General features: G+C 37.2%; 1 protein-coding gene across 1 annotated transcript in view; it reads left to right on the forward strand.

Moving 5' to 3' along the window:
- The first annotated feature begins 2,059 nt into the window (after positions 1 to 2,059).
- The window catches only part of cdh7a (cadherin 7a), a 72,649-nt gene continuing 53,347 nt past the window's right edge, over positions 2,060 to 21,361 (forward strand). Inside the window, exons 1-2 of the mRNA XM_048163967.1 lie at positions 2,060 to 2,549; positions 10,103 to 10,556. Of these exons, the coding sequence (XP_048019924.1) occupies positions 10,314 to 10,556 (243 nt within the window). The 5' untranslated portion in view covers positions 2,060 to 2,549; positions 10,103 to 10,313. The remainder of the gene's footprint in view (positions 2,550 to 10,102; positions 10,557 to 21,361) is intronic.

Consider the following 21,361-nt stretch of genomic DNA (forward strand, 5'->3'; position numbering starts at 1 on the left):
GTGAAGGTCGGACCGAGCGTTGTTAAATGAGATGGTCTACACAGAGAATTGTTCTTGTCACTTAACAACTGTGACAGCTGCCATTGATGATGTGCGGCAGTAATGTTTGTACTGGACATTGCTAAAAGTTATATTCAACTGTCTGAAAACAAAACAGTCTAAATATGTTCACCTTGGTCCCTCTATGTACTTTATAGAGAGTATAAACTAGAATCGTGTCTTAGTAAGATATACGACAACATCCAGTCACTCACTTCTCAGGCAGCATTTAGTCTATGCTGTTTTCAGTTGATGTTTGAACAAAACTTCACTTAACAGTTTTAGCGCTCCTCCCATACAAGAACTTGCATTAAACTTGGTTACTTTTTTTATATAAAACAAAGTCTCATCTTTCAAATTCTGTCAATTTTATTACAAAATACAAACAATAAATACCATTTTGTCACTCTATAATGTGGTGTGACAGATAGCCGTAGCCAGTTCAAGTTCAAGCAAAGCGCACATGAACCGATCATCTCTTCCTCTTTACTGCTAGTTATAGCACAAAATAAAACTTAAAGGGTTAGTTCACCCAAAAATGAAAATTCTGTCATTAATGACTCACCCTCATGTCGTTCCAAACCCGTAAGACCTTCGTTCATCTTCGGAACACAGTTTAAGATATTTTAGATTTAGTCCGAGAGCTTTCTGTCCCTCCATTGAAAGTGTTTGTACGGTATACTGTCCATGTCCAGAAAGGTAATAAAAACATCATCAAAGTAGTCCATGTGACATCAGTGGGTTAGTTAGAAATACATTTTGGTCCAAAAATAACAAAAACTACAACTTTATTTAGCATTGTATTCTCTTCCGGGTCTGTTGTCCATCCGGGTTCACGACTCCACAGTGACGCTGCTGATGTAAGACGCTGCTGACGTGTTATCCGGTGCACCCGAGCTTCGTTTACAGTCTGAGGGAGACGCACGCTGTATTCAAGCTATTCTACATTGTTTGTATTTTGGTATTGCTATATTTTTTAAAATGGTGTGTAAGTGTGCATGTCGCTGATGTCCTAATCGCCAAAAACAACAACGTAAAAGTGCATTACCAATGCCGACAGATGAAAGGATTCAATGGAATCAATTCAATGGAATGCAAGAGAACACAATGCTGAATAAAGTTGTAGTTTTTGTTATTTTTGGACCAAAATGTATTTTCGATGCTTCAACAAATTCTAACTGACCCTCTGATGTCACATGGACTACTTTGATGATGTTTTTATTACCTTTCTGGACATGGACAGTACATTTTCAATGGAGGGACAGAAGGCTCTTGGACTAAATCTAAAATATCTTAAACTGTGTTCCCGAAGATGAACGGATTGGAACGGGTTTGGAACGACATGAGGGTGAGTCATTAATGACATACTTTTTTGGGTGAACTAACCCTTTAAATGAACACAAGAAGGTATATTGAAAGATACAGTGCAACTTAACAAAATGCACCATACCTCCTCATGTAACGACTCAAGCAGTGTTTCAACCACGGAAAGACGTCAATAAAAAGCTTGTAAACAATGTCACGTTAAGTTAATTACCATATGATATTTATCTCAGAGAAGCCATTCAATCACCCTAACTCGTTATTTAGCTGAAAAATTAACTCTAGAAAGGAGCATTTTCATAAATAGCCTATATGCAATATATTACATAGCTAGTGATTATATTTTACTTAACCTGTTCTTCAATATTTAATGTACATGTTTAAATAAGTAGGAGTAGAAACATATAGGCTAATTATGTCATACAAAGTTATATAACATTATTATAAAAACTACATTATGTGCAAATTAAATGTTTGTAAATCAACCTGTAATAGTAATGTAGCATTCCCACAGACGGGTTCCCTATCATTCGTTTGAGATATATGATTCTTAAATAGCTTGAAAATTAATAATTGTAAGTGCTTGAACCCACATTTCAGGAACACAGAATCATACTGACGAAGATTTAATTTGGTCCCTCTCTGCACACTTTGGCCCCTCAGTGCCCCCCCTAGAATCCTACAGTCGCCACGGCACCTTGGATACGCTGACTGACATCGGCACCTCCCCTCAGTGCAACGTTTCCCTGATGAGCGATGCTCCTGTAGCACACTAACAGAGACTTGTCCAGTTTGTCAGCCACTTTCACTAGAGACAATAAGTTGTGCGTTACCACTGTTTTCCCAGAGTTTGTGGGTCTGTGACTCCCGAGGCATGCTTCACGGATGGCCGACAGTGTTGTGGTCCCTTTGTGAGTCTCTCCACAGTGCTCTCCCCTGGCTGAGGTTCGCTGCAGCTGTGGCTTCTCAATAGGGCTTATTGTAGACGCGCGGAGTGTGAGCGAGCAGCGCAGTGATTGAGCGGAACGGAGGGAAAGACGCCTGTAGTGCAGGGATGCTCCTGAATATGTTTTCTTCACTCATTCGGGAAGAGCGCGTCTAGAGAGGCTGCGACGTGACGGAATCCTTCTGCGTATTCACAAGAACATTGGCAATTTAAAACGCACGCGAAGGATCAAGAGGAAAAGGTGAGTCTGATTTTTGCAGTGTTTACAGAGGTGCAATACCGTGCAGACTGAGTGTATTTGCGGTGCCCGTTAACATACGGATACAAAATCATTATAGCTTTCTAAAAGTTGAGAAAGGGCAGTAGTATTGTGACATTGTTTGTTGTTATTTTTATGTAGCCTATTTATTTGTTTTTCAGAAAATGACCGTTTTATTTAACGGACTCCAATGAAAGTATTACACATGCTAAGGGACAGAAAAAGAATAAAAGAAAAATGAACAAAGCCTTTTTTTTTTTTAATTCAATACAATATTAAATATATTCACACACTATGCAGTTTCAAATATTGTAGAACAGTGTGGTCAGCATCAAGATTTTAAGAGCCGCATCTCAAAGTTTCTCTCACTGCCTGTGATGTTTTAATATTCAGCGCTTTCCCCTCAGGAGCATCTGTGATGTTCAAAAGTTAAGGTCTGGCAGTCAGCATATTAATCGAGTCGCTACAAAGTACAATTTCTCAGTCCTAAGAGCAATAGTTGGTACCTTGCCAGAGAGTCGCATTTGTGATGCAAATACTGTCGTCTGTGGTGTGACTGTGAGAGATTTAGTTTTGAAGGGAAAATAACCCAATGTTAGTTACGGAGGTTGTTGTTTTTAATTTTCTGTGTAGTATCACACCAAAACAAAAGCGGATATCACAGGTACAGAGGTGCAGATTTTCCTCACACCTCCTTATCGATATCAAATACCTCCCTGTCAGGACGCCACTGCAATGCCAACAACAGCACGGAGACTCGTGGTGGAAACTTCACTTGTAATGTGAAGCGGGCGGCCGCTAGGTGGCGCGTTGAGTGAACTGTGAGGCCAACTTGATTTAGCTCATGTCAAAAAATTAATTGCGGATTTGGGTGTTGTTCAGTATGAAGTAATTTTCAGTATTGTTTGCAGAATATGTTCAGTTGCTCTTGTGCTGTTACTTAATTGTTACTATAGCATATTTCCTGACTTAACATCTGGTTGTAGCCTATTTGCACTATCGTGCCCAAGCATAAATTGGGCTGTCGTCAGAGAGAAATGACCAAGAATGTTGCCCAGTAATCTGGGGGTCCCATTAAGATTTTATATGCCATAGCCCATGGCTATCTTGTTGTGTTTTGGCCCCATGAAAGATTATGAAAAAGGGACCCACTGTTGTAAAATGGTAGTTTTAGGGGCTTTGACTTGTTTGTGATATGGGACTGATGTAGTTTTGCTAAGTCATGCTGTAGGCTACACTGAAAAAAAAAAAATAGCTAATAAATTTCACAATTAATTACAAAGAAAGTGTTTTCCAATAAAAATTTTTATTTACAACTTATATACAGTCAAACCAAAATTTATTCAGACACCTTGAACATTTCATTCATTAATGCAGTTGATTCACTATAGTTTAAATAAATAGTAATACAATATGACAAGATCTCAGAGTTAAACTGTGTCAGAAAAAAATAATCCTAATTATGTCAGATAACACTTAAGCAAAAAATGTTCAGGTCAAAGTGTCTGAATAATTTTTGGTTCCAAATTTGTATCAATTTTACTGGTAGTTCACTGTATGATTTTTGGGTAATATGTCACAGTTTACTTTATTTTGCTATCCTCACTTACATAAATGAACTATAGTGTCCTGCACCCAAAATATATCCAAAATATCAAAAATGTCTGAATAATTTTTGGTTTGACTATATATATATATATATATATATATATATATATATATATATATATATACACAAAAAGACCAAATCTACCCATAAAACGTTTGTCCCTGTTTTGCATTAAGAGTATGCACTGATTGCAGTTTTACGAAAATATTATATGAACAAGCTTTTTTTTGGTAAAGCATGTAATGAAACAGTGCAAGAAAAAATTTTCTTTTAAATTCTTTTAATATATTATAAATGTATTCTTTATTAGAATTTTTCATCTCACATTCTCATAAGCAGCCATATCCAGCCCAGATCCTTGCGTAATCTTGTCATAGTCACCCTCAAGAGTGTGCACAGCGAAGGGCAGCCATAATAAGAAGACCATATGCTACCAGTCCGCAATGTGCTGTTTGATGTCCAGATGCCAGGAGTCTTGCTTTGCTCTGTGTTCGAGCATACTGTCCCTGGTGCGTGCCACAATCGCTCTTGCACCGCAGGGAGGCTTTGACTAGATAGTGTGTTGAGATGGGTTTTTGGAGCTGAGTCTCTGGCTGTGGCTGTGGGCGCTCTCTCACAGGGCGGTCTGCGCTGAAGCTTAAGCTCCTCTCGTCAGATGGCATGGGGGGCTAATGAGACTTCATCATCCTGTCCCAGACCATTTGGGCGATCTGTGCTGAACACAAAGTCCGGGGCCTCAGCCAAGCCCGACAGCGAGCAGATTCGGGCGGGGAGAAAATGTAAGTGGGGGGCTGGAAGGAGAAGAGGTACAAATATAGTACACTCATGGCGTGGCATATAGTTGCCTTGTAATGTGCAGTAGTTCATTGTAGGTTTTTAATCATGATCCATTATATGATCCATCTAAAAGAATCAAAGAAAAATAAAATAAAACCAAAAAGGGTTTGCAACGATTTGAATATTTTACAGACAAGGCACATTTATTTATATAGTGCGTTATACAATACAGATCGTTTCAAAGAAGCTTCACCTTAATAAACTAGAAAATAACAGTGTTAATGTTCATCAATTATGAAACAATTTCAGCTGTAAAGCAGCTCTACGGGAGATAATAGAGTGCAAGAGTTGGGTTCCAGAAGTAAAAGCTCTATTCATTTTCTTCATAGGAGAATAATAACGATAACTTATAAAACTTTAACAACAGACCTGTTGTGAGCTCAGAGGTTGTTAATTGATGTTATATGCTTTTGTTGAAATATATTATTTAAACTTTCAGTTCATTCACTTCAATAACGGTCAATGTTGCAAAGTTAATTAATTATGAATCAAGTTCAGTTCAGCTATAAGGTGCTCTGCAGAAGGAATTATACAGCTAAAGTCAGTTCAATGTTGATTCAGTTCAGTTCATAATGACATGCTGTCCTCACATTAATTTCTGAAAAATCAGATTCTATTTCTTTGCATACACTTTAAATCCAAATAAGTTGGAAGGACTCAAAAAAATTAAGGCAAATCGGTTGCCTCAAAAAATTTAAGTTAAAGGGTTAGTTCACCCAAAAATGAAAATTCTGTCATTTATTACTTACCCTCATGCCGTTCCACACCCGTAAGACCTTCGTTAATCTTCAGAACACAAATTAAGATATTTTAGTTGAAATTTGATAGCTCCGTGAGGCCTCCATAGGGAGCAATGGACACTTCCTCTCTAAAGATCCATAAAGGTACTAAAAACATATTTAAATCGGTTCATGTGAGTACAGTGGTTCAATATTAATATTATAAAGCGACGAGAATATTTTTGGAGCACCAAAAAAAACTAAATAACGACTTATTTAGTGATGGCCGATTTCAAAACACTGCTTCAGGAAGCATCGGAGCACAGATGAATCAGTGTGTCGAATCTGCTGTTGGGAGCGCCAAAGTCACGTGATTTCAGCCGTTGGCAGTTTGACACGCGATCTGAATCATGATTCGACAAACTGATTCATAATGCTCCGATGCTTCATGAAGCAGTGTTTTGAAATCGTCCATCACTAAATAAGTCGTTATTTAGTTTTTTCGGCGCTCCAAAAATATTCTCGTCGCTTTATAACATTAATATTGAACCACTGTACTCACATGAACCGATTTAAATATGTTTTTAGTACCTTTATGGATCTTTAGAGAGGAAGTGTCCATTGCTCCCTATGGAGGCCTCACGGAGCTATCAAATTTCAACTAAAATATCTTAATTTGTGTTCTGAAGATTAACGAAGGTCTTACGGGTGTGGAACGGCATGAGGGTAAGTAATAAATGACAGAATTTTCATTTTTGGGTGAACTAACCCTTTAAGAAACTCATTTTAAATAAACCGAACTGGCAGATGTTTTTTTGTTCTCATACATTTAAATTTATACATTCATACATTTAACTTAAAATTTCCATGTAACCTCAACATGAACATTTTTGTTAGTGTAAACTTAGCTAGCTATAACAAGCTAATTCAGAAAATGCCAACATGTTAACAATAACTTGGTATAGCACTTGCTGAATGAGTACAGCAATATATAACATTTAACATACTTGCTCTCAAACCAAGCCACATGCTCCACTTTTTACCATCATGGTAGCTCTCCAGAAACCCAAACTCTTCTAAATTAGCATAACAAAATATTAATCACTACTAAATCTCCCACTTAACATTAATCTTGCACAAAAAACATTATATAACACGAATTTTAGCATTTACTCTCCCTTTCGAGTGACATGGGCAAAACATGCTGGGAAATAGAAATCCCAGCCCAGTTTCAGTTAAACTTCAGTTTGTCTAAATTAAAAGAAATAAGTTCACAATGAAACAGTTCAGTTTAAAATATATCAGTTCTGTGAAAGGGAAAGAAAGTGCTAAATACTCATAAAAGTTAATTTGACTGAACTAATTTGTTCAATTTAAGTTTGTCCTACTCAAACCAATTAATTATTTTGAGCGTTAGGGTTTACAGTGTATTATGTTATGTGTAATTTTCTTTTTTTCATTATAGTTTCAGTCCTAGTCGGGTCCTAAGCAATCTGGGCACATTTGAGAAATGTCCTGTCATGCAAACTTGTCCTAAGATATTGCATCAGACGCACAGCATTAAAAAAATCCCAGGGTTTGTTTCCTATGTCCTTGTTTGCTGTATTTTAATGCAAGCTTGATAAATGATCCATATCACCTTCCAGCTCTCTATTAGCCTGTGCTACGCTACGAGCATTCCAGACTGAAAGCTCTTTTTATTTTGCAGTGGTATCATGTAGAACTTCAATGAAACCACTGGAGGTTGGAGATAATTGGGACGTGTAGAGGATTATTTTGCCATAAGTGTGTTTTCTTGATACCCATCGTCAACCATTTTTGAAAACTTTTTGTTGAATCTACTCAGTCAAACGCGTAGAGATCTAATCATCCGCTAAGCACTTGTAATTCCCCTATAAAGTGAAGCTTACGATAGAGATTACAGGCTTTAGATGAGACTTTTCCCCACTGAAGGGTCCTGGCACTGTGGTCTTCTGAAGCAAAGCGCAAGACGCTCTGTTCTCCTCCAGCAGCACTGGTGCTTTTGAGCTTGGAGGTAATACAAGGAGGGAATGGATTCCCTGAGGTATTCTTTGTGATTTACTCTTCTGTTCACCTTCAGAGCTCGAGCTTCAATTATGTTATTATTTTGCACAGTTACAGTATCTGTCGAAGCTTTAATGTCACAGATGTGTTTATTTAAACCCTATATTACCATTGACGCTTTTTAACGATGCTAATGCTTTAACACTTTGCGATATAGTGATATTGTTTGAAGCCCATCTGAACTTGCAAGAAATATAATGAATCTTATGCACATGCTGCAATAATTACGTGGTTTTGAATTGCCACGCACTCTAAACCCAACATGGAAGTTGTTCTCTCTGTAAAGTGTAGGTCAGATCTCATCTTTTCTCGGACAACGAGAGATTTCCGTGGAGATTTTGACATCCTCTTCAACATCAAAATAAGCTGTTGGGGCGTGAATCCTGCTGCTGTTGGTTTGAACTGCTGGAAGGACAGATTTCTCTAGAGAACGTATATGTGCTCTACCCAAATCCCTTTTGAACCGTTTTTTCCAGACTTGTAAGTGTTTGACTTTAAAAGGATGTTAGAAACACCTAAAAGGCTCTCTCGGACCGAGAAGCTCCAGGGACCCCTTAGGAGAAATTTGTGCCTGGAATTTTGTCACTTCAACTTAGAGCGCACACTTTTAAATTGTAGTTCTCCTTTGCAATTTGGAGCATGAGGGTTTTTATACAATATAAAAATTCAGTGTCACTTACATAACACACTTTTACGGTGCAGTGCAGCTTTGTAGTTCTTGGTAGCAGCTCTTAAGCTGGAGGTTGTAGGTTCAAACCCCAGATGGGGCCATTCATGAGCCACTGCCATTGTGCTCTTGAGCAAAGCGCTTAACCAACCCCAGGGTGAGTTTCACACAGTACAAAAGTTCCATAAGTCACAGTGGATTAGATAAATGAGGAATAATATAATAATGTAGCATACTTGTGATATATGATGATGATAAACTGTGGGTCAATGGCATCATTTTTTTTTTGTCAGGAACTATTACTTTATTTAAAAACACATTAAAATGCAATTCCTGTTACACTACTATGAATTTTTCCAAATTAAAATTCATTTTGATATTTTTTTAGTCAAAAATGGTACAACTATATCTTGGTACAACTCTAGCTCAACTATATCTACAACTATATCGTGTATCATTTTTATTCCTTTTTTTAAGAAATGCTAAAAATTAATTATGTATGCCAAACTACAAGTATAAAGTTTAATATTTTATTAAGAATGTAATAACTTTAATGATGCATATAATATAATATAATATAATATAATATAATATAATATAATATATATATAATATAATATAATATAATATAATATAATATAATATAATGTAATATAATATAATGTGTCATTAAAGTTATTACATTCTTAAAAAGAAAACATTAAACTTTAAACTTGTAGTTTGGCATACATAATTAATCTTTTTTTTTAGCATTTCTTAAAAAAGGAATAAAAATGCTTCTCTGCTTATTAATATTTATTAGTAAGATAATTTGACCTTTTTATGACAAGGCAAGATTAGTTAAGGTTGTAAAATGTCATGTGGTGTTAATAATTCATTATTTTTGCTTAAAAAACCCTTTTGGCATAAAATATATTTTAATACCTTTTTTAAAAATGACTTAAATGTGTACACTCACATTCAGGATGTAAGGAAAATATGATTACATTTTGCTTGATTGACCACATGACATTATTATTAATTGAACATTAAAATTAAAATGTTTAATTTATTAATTTAGATTTAAATTAAAACTTTTTTTATTGAAAATGGTTAAAAAAACCATATAAAACCCTTCTGAATATAGAGTACATGTGTTTTAAACTTATTTGACATTGACCCATTTGCTGTCTTGTATAAGACAAGCATGCTAATGGAGCAAGTCACTCCTTTGTTGGGACTTGAGATGGTACATATTTGCTTGATTTCTCCAAACCTTTGCATTGGAGCTCTATCTCTCTCCCTCTGTCTGTTTTCCCCTCCCTCCCCGGTTCCCTTCAGCCCTAAAGATTAATGTGTTCCACTTTCAGCAGTGCTGTCAAATACTCATCCAGAGGAAAGAGCTGAATGTCCGTTTTGCTCACCTGTAGCGGTCTGCCTGCACCTGCATCGCAGACGGCAACCTCTGAAATGCCAAAAGTCATGTTGTCTTAATCTGGGGTTCAAATTTGAAGTGGCATTGTAAAAATGATGGTAAATCAAGTCTGTATTTGTGCTGACAGACTCTCAATTTCGTTGACTCTTTTCTCTCACTCTGATTTTCTTCAACCTCTCCCCCTGATGTCTGTTCTCACCACAGGTTTGAGAGGTTCAACTACAATCATCGTTCATTCCTGTGGTCTCTCCCATCAATCACCGGTCAGACGTTCTATCCGCTTGTCCGTGCCAGTGCTGAGGGTGGTGCACAGTTTCCCAGGAGCAACATCTTAGCCTCAAGATCTCTGGTGCCCGTTCAATACGGAGGAGTGTACTTTTTTGTTTCCTTTTTTTACATTCATCCTTTCATCCAAATGATGCAGATAGGCTCTGCAATGTGGGCTGGACTGACTTTAATGACTATACTGCTGTTGGCACAGTGGGATATGGGCTGCTGGGGGATGACTCTGAACTCTGTCCCGCTCCGCTCGGCTTCTCTGAAGCCCATCAGAGCTGGTCTGGGTGCATCCCTTCAAAGACACAAGCGCAACTGGGTGTGGAACCAATTCTTCGTCCTAGAGGAATACACAGGAGATGACCCTCTCTATGTTGGCAAGGTAAAGCAAAATATATCATCTGGTTCTGATATTATTATATTCCGAGTCTAGTGCACCGAGGTCATTCCTCATGACATCTAGGGCTGAGCACTGTTGTTTAATTATTATTTTCATTCTTTGTTGTATTCATTAAGTGAAATGCATACATGTAATAAATATCACCAGAAAGGCCAAAGACTAAAAGAAATACCTGGTATTATTCAAAAGTTTGGGGTCATAAGATTGTTTCTGAAAGTCTTGATGTTGAAAACAACTGAATAAAAATCGATTAGAAAAAACAAAAAAAAACAGCATTTATTTGAAATAGAAATCTTTTGTAACATCATAAATGTCTGTACTGTCACTTTTGATCAATTGAATGAATGCTTGCTTAATAAAAGTATTAACATAAAAAATAAAATAAAATAAAATGAAATTTACAGACCCCAAACTTTTGAACGGTAGTGTACATCCCATCCTTTGACTACTTTTGGTCAGATACAGAGTGGTCACTTTTCAGTCAGTGTGTGACAGTGACTACGTTTACATGTGCACCAATAATGCGATTATTTCTAATAATCAGAGTAAGGTCTTAATCGCAGTAAGATGTTTACATGACACAAGCAGAACTGTTCACTCAACCCCTCCCCCACACCAAATCCTAAACCTACCAATACTAGGGGGATATTGGTAGTATTGGTAGGTTTAGGATTAGGTGTGGGGGAGGGGTTAGGATTAGGGGTGGGGTTAGGATTAGGCAATCAGGTAGCGACTTCAACAATAATTTGACAGGGATTTGAAATTCAGCACAACACCGGCATTGCCATGTTCATCGTGGCGCTGAATAATCTCCAGTACGTCCATAAAAATATATTTTAAATTTGGTGCGAGTAGATTAAAACAATAGCCAGTAACATGCATACTATATGCCTACCTGAGTGTGGTATAACCATACTTATTAGTGAATCAGAGTAAAGAAAATTGCATGTAACACCAGGTTTGCCTACGCTGCCATCGTGTTCTTTGTACCGCCTCGATGAAGATACTGAGCAGCAAGTTGTGTTGACAGAGTTTATCGATTTGGAGAAGAGAAAACTTCAGAATAACATTGTGGAGTTCATTCATGAAGTTGTGTGAACAACACATGGCATCTGTGTACACTGTAAAAAAAAATCCCAGTAAAATTTCCGGTAAAAAACCAGCAGCTGTGGTTACCAGAACTTTACCGTAAAAAATACAGTAGCAACGTAAAAAAAAAATCTGTTAAATTTACAGTAAAATAACGTATTTCATTAACTGATATAATGTTAATTTAATACCAACCTAATGAATTACTAATATCTTTTTTGTACCCTTATAATACACTGACAGTCACCAAACACAGTGGTGATAAGAGTCACATGACGAATCAAAGTTCATCACAAGCAGATTTTCCACAAGCTGAGGAGGAAAACATTAACATATAGAAGGTGCACACAGTGTCATTCACACACACACTAAACACTATCATGGTAACATGCATGAAATTTTAAAAATGCAATAAACATTAATTTAACAACATTAGATGTAACATAAAACCCTAATGTACATAACTGATTAGAAAAAAAATGAGAAAAACTAAGAAGAAACAGAGTTATTTCAACAAAAATATATCAAATGTGAAGTGTCACGCAGGGAATTGTGGGAATGTCAATTTACGGTTTTTCACTGTAAATTTTACAATGAATTGTTATTTTTCACTTCCAAAAACTGTGAATTTAACAGTATTTTACCGTTAAATTACATTAAATGTACCGTTAGATCTATTACAGTTATTCACCGTATATAGTACGGAAACTTTCTGTAAACCAATTGACAGTTTTTCACCGCTGCATTTTTACAGTCTTTTACTGTTAAAATCACGGTCATTTTTTACAGTGTACGTCAGAGCACATGCGCACTTTGTTAGAGCGATAATAATGCGATTAAGGAGTTTACATGCCTGTTTATTGCGAATAAAATCGCCGTACACCATCTAGTTTAATGCGATTATGGTTACTACGATTATGAGCTTAATTGCATTTGTTTAATCGAAGTATTGCGTTTACATGAGATAAAGTTTAATCGCAATATTGCCAAAATCCCATTATAATCGCATTATAAGGGTGCATGTAAACACACTCTATGTTCACCTGTAGTTGAAATGGCACAATTTTGATAAGTTTTTTTTTTTTTTTCACTCTTATTTAGCATTGTTCTGTTTCAAACAAATCATCTGAAATGGATGTTAATACCAGGTGTAAAAGGGATCATAGATCTCATTCAGTGGCTCCCCATTACCTGAGCTGACATGTTTATTTAGATAATGTGCTTGGGGTGCCCAGAAGCCAGTAGAGCTGTCCAGTCACAGACTTATTTCTCTGGAGAGTCTGGCAAAGTCTTGTGCCTCAGCCGCACATGATCGCTATTTCTGTTAAACATGTGATGCTAATTAAACATGACTAGCTAGCTATTGTGCATTGACTTGGCATACACAGGTCTCTTAAGACAGACTCTTGCTTAAAATGAATGCAAGTAGAAGAGTTTTGTGAGAAAGTTTCATGCAAACTTGAACAGTACAAAAAATGCAAAGGCGGCTTCAAAACATCAGAGAGAGTGAGAAAAAATGCAATTAAAAACAGAAATGTGATGTGCTTGAAAGTTTAAACACTATTATTGTCATGCTTGCTGAACTGATGTTTTGAAATAGCAGCATTATATCTGCCAATTAGAAAGCATTTCTCATTATTGCCTAGTGAAATGGATAACTTCACATACACATGTCTCATGCTTCTGTCATGATGAGGTTTAATAATAAGTTGTGAAGATGTGTCAGTCAAGCTCCTTAATGAAGAACACATGCTCTGCCTGCATATTTCCTATATGTGAACATTTAAACCAGTAATATATCATTATTCTCAGGCTCTTTTAAAAGCTTTGCTAATATTCATTTTCAGAGAAGACTGGGGTTGATTTATGCTGTCCCATCAAAGCCCAGGCTTGAGCTTTTGAAGTGTATTTAGTCAGTTTCCCTCATATTAATGACAGTCTGTAGATGAACTTGTAGCTGATGAATATCTGATGCATTGTTTGATCAAAACTCTTTGCCATGTGGATGGTCATGTTTTTAATGAATATCACATGTAGTGTTTGATCAAACCTCTTTGATACAATGTGGATTTCATAGTCATACTCTAATCTGCAGTAAATGAGCCACACAACGAGAAAAAAGCATCACAAAAGGAAGCGTATTTTCTTTTATGCATTGGCTCCAGTCCGCTAGCAATGTGATTGCTTTATGCGCACAGGCTTGTAAGTAGTTAGCTCCATGCTAAACGCAAAGACTGCCAAACACTTTCCCGTTTTAAAGATAATGAGTCACATACTCCAACGTGCCACCTGCTCTACTATCCTTGGCTTTTACAATACATTATCTCTCAGCCACTACATCACACACCTCTCTACCGTCACACACTCAAAACCCTGACAGCCAGGTTGAACCTTATTAGATTTTGGCTCATTTCCAATTCACTCTAGCCGGAGGGATCTGGGCAAAAGAGAAGTGACTGAACACAAATGTTTCCCCCGTACTGAATGATGATCAGCGGAGTAATGCACAGTACAGGGCTATCTCTCTATCTGGTCTATCTCTCCATAGGAAAGAGAAGTCACATTTGAAATCTGATGAAGCTCTCAGATGTTTTCTGCTTCTCAAATTGTTCTCATTAGAAAAAGGCTCTAATTTTATACCTCTATACTCTTGCAATTAGGCCAGGATGCCAGGGGGTTACACCTCTACGATTTTAACGTCTCATCCGAAGGACAGTGCTTTTTCACTGTATAGTGTCCTCATCACTACACTGGGGCGTTATAACCCACACAGACCACAGGATGAGCACCTCTGCTGGTCTCACTAACACTTCTTCCTGCAGCAACCTAGTTTTCCCAGAAGGTCTCCCATCCAGGTACTAACCATTCTCAACCCTGCTTTGCTTCAGTGGGCAAACAGTCTTGGGCTACAGGGTGATAGCTGCTGGCTATATTTTCCTCCTGGTTTCTCTTTCAGATTTCTCCATCTTTCACGTCTCAAGTGCTGAATGTATTCTGTATGGTCATTGGCTTGCTTCTTGTTCTCATTTCTTGGCTTTTATGTAGACATTCATCCTTTGATCACTAGTGAGCATGAAAGATGGTCTTATTCATCACGATAAGGGTGGGATAATGTAGACATAAAAGACAGGGTCCTCAAAAACAACTAACCATGAGATCTTATAGACCGTTTTCATATTTTCTTTCTTTTCATTCCTACGTCCTTTCTTATGGTATCAACAGCAAAATAAGAAAGATAATGAGTATTGGTTGACTGAGATATCTTTTTTTATGGCTGATACTGATATCTGGTGGGCAGGGATGCTGATATGCTGATATATTTTATGTTAATATATTATTAATTGTAATTAAATTATGAGTTGATGAATGAGCCATTATTTTACAGAATTTAATTTTACACTATATTTAAATTTAACTTCAAATTGAAAAAAAAAAAGATTTGAGAGATACTTTTACTCAGCATGGACACATTAAATTGATCAAAAATGACATTTATAATATTACAAAAGATTTTTATTTAAAATAAATGCATCAGAAATCCTGAAAGAAATGTATCACAAAACATATTAAGTAGCACAACAACATTGTATTTCAACATTGGTATTAATAAAAAATGTTTTATTATTGGATAGCTGTTGTATTCTTGAGGTTTTCGGTAGCTGACGTCAAGTTTGAGGCAAATAGAAGAGCAGGAGATGAAGACTGTAACTCAAAAGCTTTTATTGATTTTCAATACACAGTTGCAAAATATTGCAAAAATATATCCTGCACACTGTTGCAAGGTAGGCGTAAGTTCTGGCTTTTGACCTTTTGACCCTGATTAACAGAGAGCAGAGACCAAACCCTGTCAGCAGCGTTTTGGCTTGATGATGCTCTTAACTTCTAACAACCTGATTTTTATGTTCATGCAGAAGGTTGAAAGATGGTTGTGCTCATATAAAGAGACAAACACACTTCCCAGGCAGAGATTTGATGTTGAGACTCCAGGCAGATTGAAGAAGGACTTTGATGCTTCTAAAAGAGAAGAACCTTTTGAAGCAATTTGCACATCAACTATCTCCATCATACATTATCTTTCCATTTATATCTTTGTTTTTGGCTTCAAACACTCTTTGCAAGAAACATAAGAAAACTTTAATTTCCGTCTCTAATCAACACTTGAAATAACATTTTCTTCTCTTGGTTTATGCTTTATCGATTGTCTCTCACTCACGATTCATGCTGGAAAACAATTTTTCTGTTACTTTGAACAATGAGCAGAGAAGCGTATAGAGCGGCTTATTCGTAACCAAACAAGGAGCCTGACATACAGCAGTCCAATCTGCTCAGCCGTTATTATCTGTGAAATTATACCAGAATGAATTTAATGAAAATGTCTTTGCCATCTTGATATCGTACCATCAGCGACTGGGATTATTGCCCATGGTGACCCCTCTGCAGCCTGATGAATATGGATATGATAGGTCCAGCTTGAATAAAATGCTCAAACGAGAGGGATGTCAAAGAGAGCCCGATGAATAATGCATATCCGTGTCTCCGGGGTGAGTTCAGTAATATCAACAATTATTAGAAATGACCCCGGTGTCTCCACTGAAAGTACACATTCATTACAGTACTTCCAGGCGAGTTCACTTCGGAATAAGCATAAACAAGTGTCCGATGTTGTTAATAGTTCCATCGCACTAAGTTTCCTGGACTTTTATCCCACAACATAATTAAAATTCTTGCCTCTGGTTTGGAATCACACTGATTTGATGACTCTCGGCTGCTTGTTGCCCTCTCATTCTCATTTTTGAGCTTCATAAGATGTGCAGGGCCCGTCAGTTTGAATCCCTCAGCTGGGCGTTGAATGTCCGATCATATTCTGCCTGTATTCGTTGAGTGCGGCAGAGGAAAAGGCTTTGAATCCAGCCCTAATTGGGGGGGATCCTTTGATGGTGCAGTCTGTGCAATAGCAAGAGGGGGGGGGAGTCGTTCCCAGGCCGACTTCCGTCGTGACCCATTTGCATTTCCTTTTTCCTTGCCTGCCAAAACCAACTCGTAGCTCACCTTCTAAATGCGCGCTTAATTAGAAGCAGACCAGGAGTGCCACTGTAACCCTGCGGCGAGGATGAGAGATCCACACTTTTCTCCCCTTCTGGCCACCGGGAAGCCTTTCGTCAGCTAGGCCGAGCAGATTAAACGCGCCCTCCGTCGCGCCCGCCCTCCCACCACATCAATGATTTGCGCAAACTGAATTAAACAAAATGAAACAGAAGAGAAAGAGCTCTTTTCATGTTGCAGATCAACAAGCGTTCCCCAAATCCTCTTTGGAGTGATTTCTAACATATGCTGGGTAATTAAATGCAGTGCGGGAGAAGATGGGCCTCTTTTCATCTGCTTCCAGTCCGTATTGGTCCATGCCACGGCCATTTGTCATCAGTGCAGATGAAAGTCATTGGGTTGGCAGTCACGGCCTAGGCTCTGGTGCCAAACCTGCGAGCATGTGTGCGCACACATATGCACTCAGCAAGTATGGGTTCGCACCCAAACGTCTACAAATGGAGATGGTGAAGAAAGTGAATTGTGTCTTTTCAGATAATTAAGGCTGAGGGCATTGAGGGTGTCTAGTCACAGAGGTGCTTTTTTTTAATAGAATCCGGCAGAGTCTTTCTCAAATGGACAGTGATATGAGCTGACACCACTGAATCTAATGTCAGGGAATAAGGAATCCTCCACAATAAGGGCGAGATGTGGCTTGCACCTCCTCGGCGAAGGAAAGCTCAGCAACACAATAAAATACCATTTGCATTTATATAGCACTCTGCAGGTGTTGATTCAGGTGAAATATTACAACGGGGGAAGAATCCCACACCATGAGAGCGTATTGAAAGGCACAGGCAAATAGATCCAGTATGTAAAAAGCTATCAAGTACAAATGACTGCCTTTCCTCACAAATTCAGTCGTTTGCCTTTTATTAGACCGGATTTTAGCCTGGCTCTTGATTACCCGGGGTGGTAAGATGGTTTTAAAAGCAAAGGAAATGACATTGGAAAGCACTACATCACCACAGCTTGGAACAGGGAAGACAATGCATGTCCCTGTTCTGTCGTTAGCTGTAAGAAGTCGCAAACAGCAAGCATTGACGTATGAACAGCTCTGAAATGCCAAGCTAGGTTTCTTTCACCTATAAATGGTGAGCCAAGGGTATCTCTGAGGCAATTGTCGCTTTAATGAGACTGTGCGGGTCTATGCTTATGTGCTTATGCAGCGATTAATGATAGCTGACAAACTTGTAACATGCCTCAGTTCAGTTCTTTATGCTAAAAATCAGTGTTTAGATTTGTTTAGTTGGTGTGAATGCATTATTTTCTTTTTATCTAAATGTGTACCAGTGATTTATTGATTATTGATGTTGAACGGATCCAGACTAACATTTGAGAACCGTGGCACCAGATTTGATACTGCCATACTGTAGGAGGGGACAAAAATGAATCATCCCAATTCAAATATTACTATTTAATTTCACAAATATGTGCAGTTACTAATAATATGACATAATTTGTCATAAACACACATTTCCCTTCTAATATATATTAGCAACAGTGACATCTGTAGTATAAACTAAAAAACTAATTGTTATAGGGAAATAATTCAATATTCTGATGGTCCTTAATTCTAATTTGTACTTGTTTTTCCATAGTGTCATACTTTTGTAGTTCATAATAACCATGGGTAAAATCATGTATGGCTCCTCACTACCATGGTTCTAAAAGTTTCTAACTACAATAATGTAAATATGAAGAGTTTGCTTCCAAAACGCAATAACTCATTAATAACATTTTCAATTAATTTGAGTAAAAAGGCATTTTCTTTACCAAGAAAGTGGCAAGATGAAAACCCCTATTTTCTGTTTCAAACTTTCACATAGCATCTTTTGGATATAAAAACATTAAAAATTCAAATCTATGTGGCAAAACACCGCCTTTGCCGAAATAGATCAACACCTACTTCTACATCATCACATCTTTGGCCCCGCCCACTGGTGTGTTAGTGAGATGAGAAGGAGAAAAGAGTGAAACAGGAACACTGGACTAAAAATAACATTACCTTCCAAAGGATTCAAAGGCTAGGAAAGTGGTTATTTATTTTCAGCTGTGTGAATGGCTCAGTAGAGCATTATTTGTTTGTTCAATGTATCAATGTCTACAGTTGTATCAATGTTGTATCAATGTCTACAGCTCACATTATAATCAATGTCTACAGCCTACAATGAATGTCCTATTGTGCTTGCACTGTTAGTTATGATGAAAGCATTTGTGAAAGTGCAGAAATCGAGTTGCAATGATGATATCACTGCATTCATGTGTTCAACAGACATGTCTGTCATCGGCTACAATAATCATGGCTGCAACATTTCATGCGATGGGAGTAGATCTAAATATAATGCTACAATGAACACTCTTAAAGTTAAAACTTAGTAAAAGATTTCAAGAGAGTTCCACATGTAATACTTATTTCATATGCAAAAATGTTAGCCAATCACAGCAGTAGGCCTTTGCATTGAAGTCTCTCAGTAGACACGCCCCTTCCAACAGAGCGTTCAAATCAGAGGGCTAAAATCAGGGTTGAAAATGGCCTTTTATTTCAAAATTATGCCTATTTTTGATGTAAAAATCATACTAACATTATAAGTGCATCTCAGGAAACATTAAAAATTTTAAAAAAGGCAGTTGATATATGAGAATATTTGGACTTAAGCAAGTTTAAATTACCAATACATTTAAGGTTTGTAAAAGAAATTTTATGCCAGATTCAAACGCTTCTCACTGGATGTCACAGCACAGTTTAATAACTGTCATGTGATTGATCTGCAAGTAAATGCATCTGCTCTGAGCTTGCGCTGCGCTGTCTGTTAGGCTGAGCTGATAAATGGTCTGTGCCGCTCAGTTCAAACAAGTTGCGCTGTTTCTTTCCACTTTTTGAGCATTTGCCTTTTGATGTTTCCCATTTGCCATACAAATGTCAGTGCATAATCTAAGAGAGCTGGGAAACTTTGCAGTGGAACCAGTGGGACCGCTAACAAAACTTAATTGCAGGAAAAAAGTTCACAAAATGCAACCATTTAGTCAGAGTCTGCATGGAGCCCTGCTTATGTATGCTTTGCATGTGCCTGTTCACATTTATTCTAGAATAAAGAATTTCTCATCGCTTCTTGTCTCAGAATAACAGCTCGCGTCCTTTGCATGTCTTGCAATGCATTCTTGGCAGACAAACGCAAGTGCTGTTTTTTGTGCTTAAGGTTTTGGTGGTAAATCCAAGGTGACAAAGATATGAATAAAACAGGGAAGTGACATCTTCCCATCCTGAGCCATTACTTGGCTACAGCTTCACCTAAACTCACAGTGGTACTCACATTGATGACACTTTTCAAAGAGACAAAATTATCTCTATATGATTTTTTTCATACATAGATTATATAAAAATAAAGCCAGATATTAAATAAAGAAACTAAAAATGAAGCATCCCCCAACAAAATGTTATGAAACAAAACAGATAATGACATTTTAATGTGTCTAATCAGTTAGGCTTAAATCCCTTAGCTTTAGAATGGTGATGCTAATGAAGCACAAAAGCTAATTGCAATAATGCAGCCATGCCAGCAGCCATGTGGAAAACTTGTAGATGATTCTTAAACAAACTAGATGCTGAGTCACTATGCTAACCTCGATGTGGTGGGAGTTTCCCGTCCATCAGCCTGAAACAGAGCGCAGTCATCCTCAAAGAGCAATGCTAATCATGCTATCACTGCAAAAATAGGTTACCCTCTCCTCTAGGAAATGACAGAAAGAATGAAGGTTGTTTGATCCAGTACTTCAAGCTAATACGACTAGAAACATGAACATGAAATAGGCCTACTGTTGCCATTCGGAGTTATTTTATGATAATTTACCACAGGTCTTGCATAATAACATTCTCTGACTACTGACTGTGGTGTTTTTAGAAAGACTGTAGTTGGTAGGTAAATTATGCTCTATGATACTGTAATATTTCTTATGATAAATAGTAAGTGTTGTTGTTTTGTGACTGTGGGTAGCCTAAATACTGTTTAAAAAATATAACTGCAGTATTGTGGTGATAAATGTATATTCTTTCATTCTCTTAATAGATTATTTAGTATAAGTCTACAATATTTTTTGGCAAAAAGATCATAATCATGGTAAATATGAATTTGTCTCTATATAGTTCATACTGCTTATACTGTATACCATTTAAAATACCAACTTTTTATACCATTAATAAGTTTGGGGTCAGTAAGTATATGTGTATATACACCTTTAAGGTGGTCAGGGGCCCCTAGGCTGCTCTCTGTTTGAGGCCCCCCCTTAATCATTATGCTTTACTGCACTGTAAAAAATGACCGTGATTTTAACAGTAAAAGACTGTAAAAATGCTGCGGTGAAAAACTGTCAGTTGGTTTACAGAAAGTTTCCGTACTATATACGGTGAATAACTGTAATAGATCTAACGGTACAGTTAATGTAATTTTACGGTAAAATACCGTTAAATTAACAGTTTTTGGAAGTGAAAAATAACAATTCATTGTAAAATTTACAGTGAAAAACCGTAAATTGACATTCCCACAATTCCCTGTGTGACACTTCACATTTGATATATTTTCGTTGAAATAACTCTGTTTCTTCTTAGTTTTTCTCAT

The sequence above is a fragment of the Megalobrama amblycephala genome, linkage group LG17, assembly GCF_018812025.1.
Source record: "Megalobrama amblycephala isolate DHTTF-2021 linkage group LG17, ASM1881202v1, whole genome shotgun sequence".
Taxonomy (NCBI): domain Eukaryota; kingdom Metazoa; phylum Chordata; class Actinopteri; order Cypriniformes; family Xenocyprididae; genus Megalobrama; species Megalobrama amblycephala.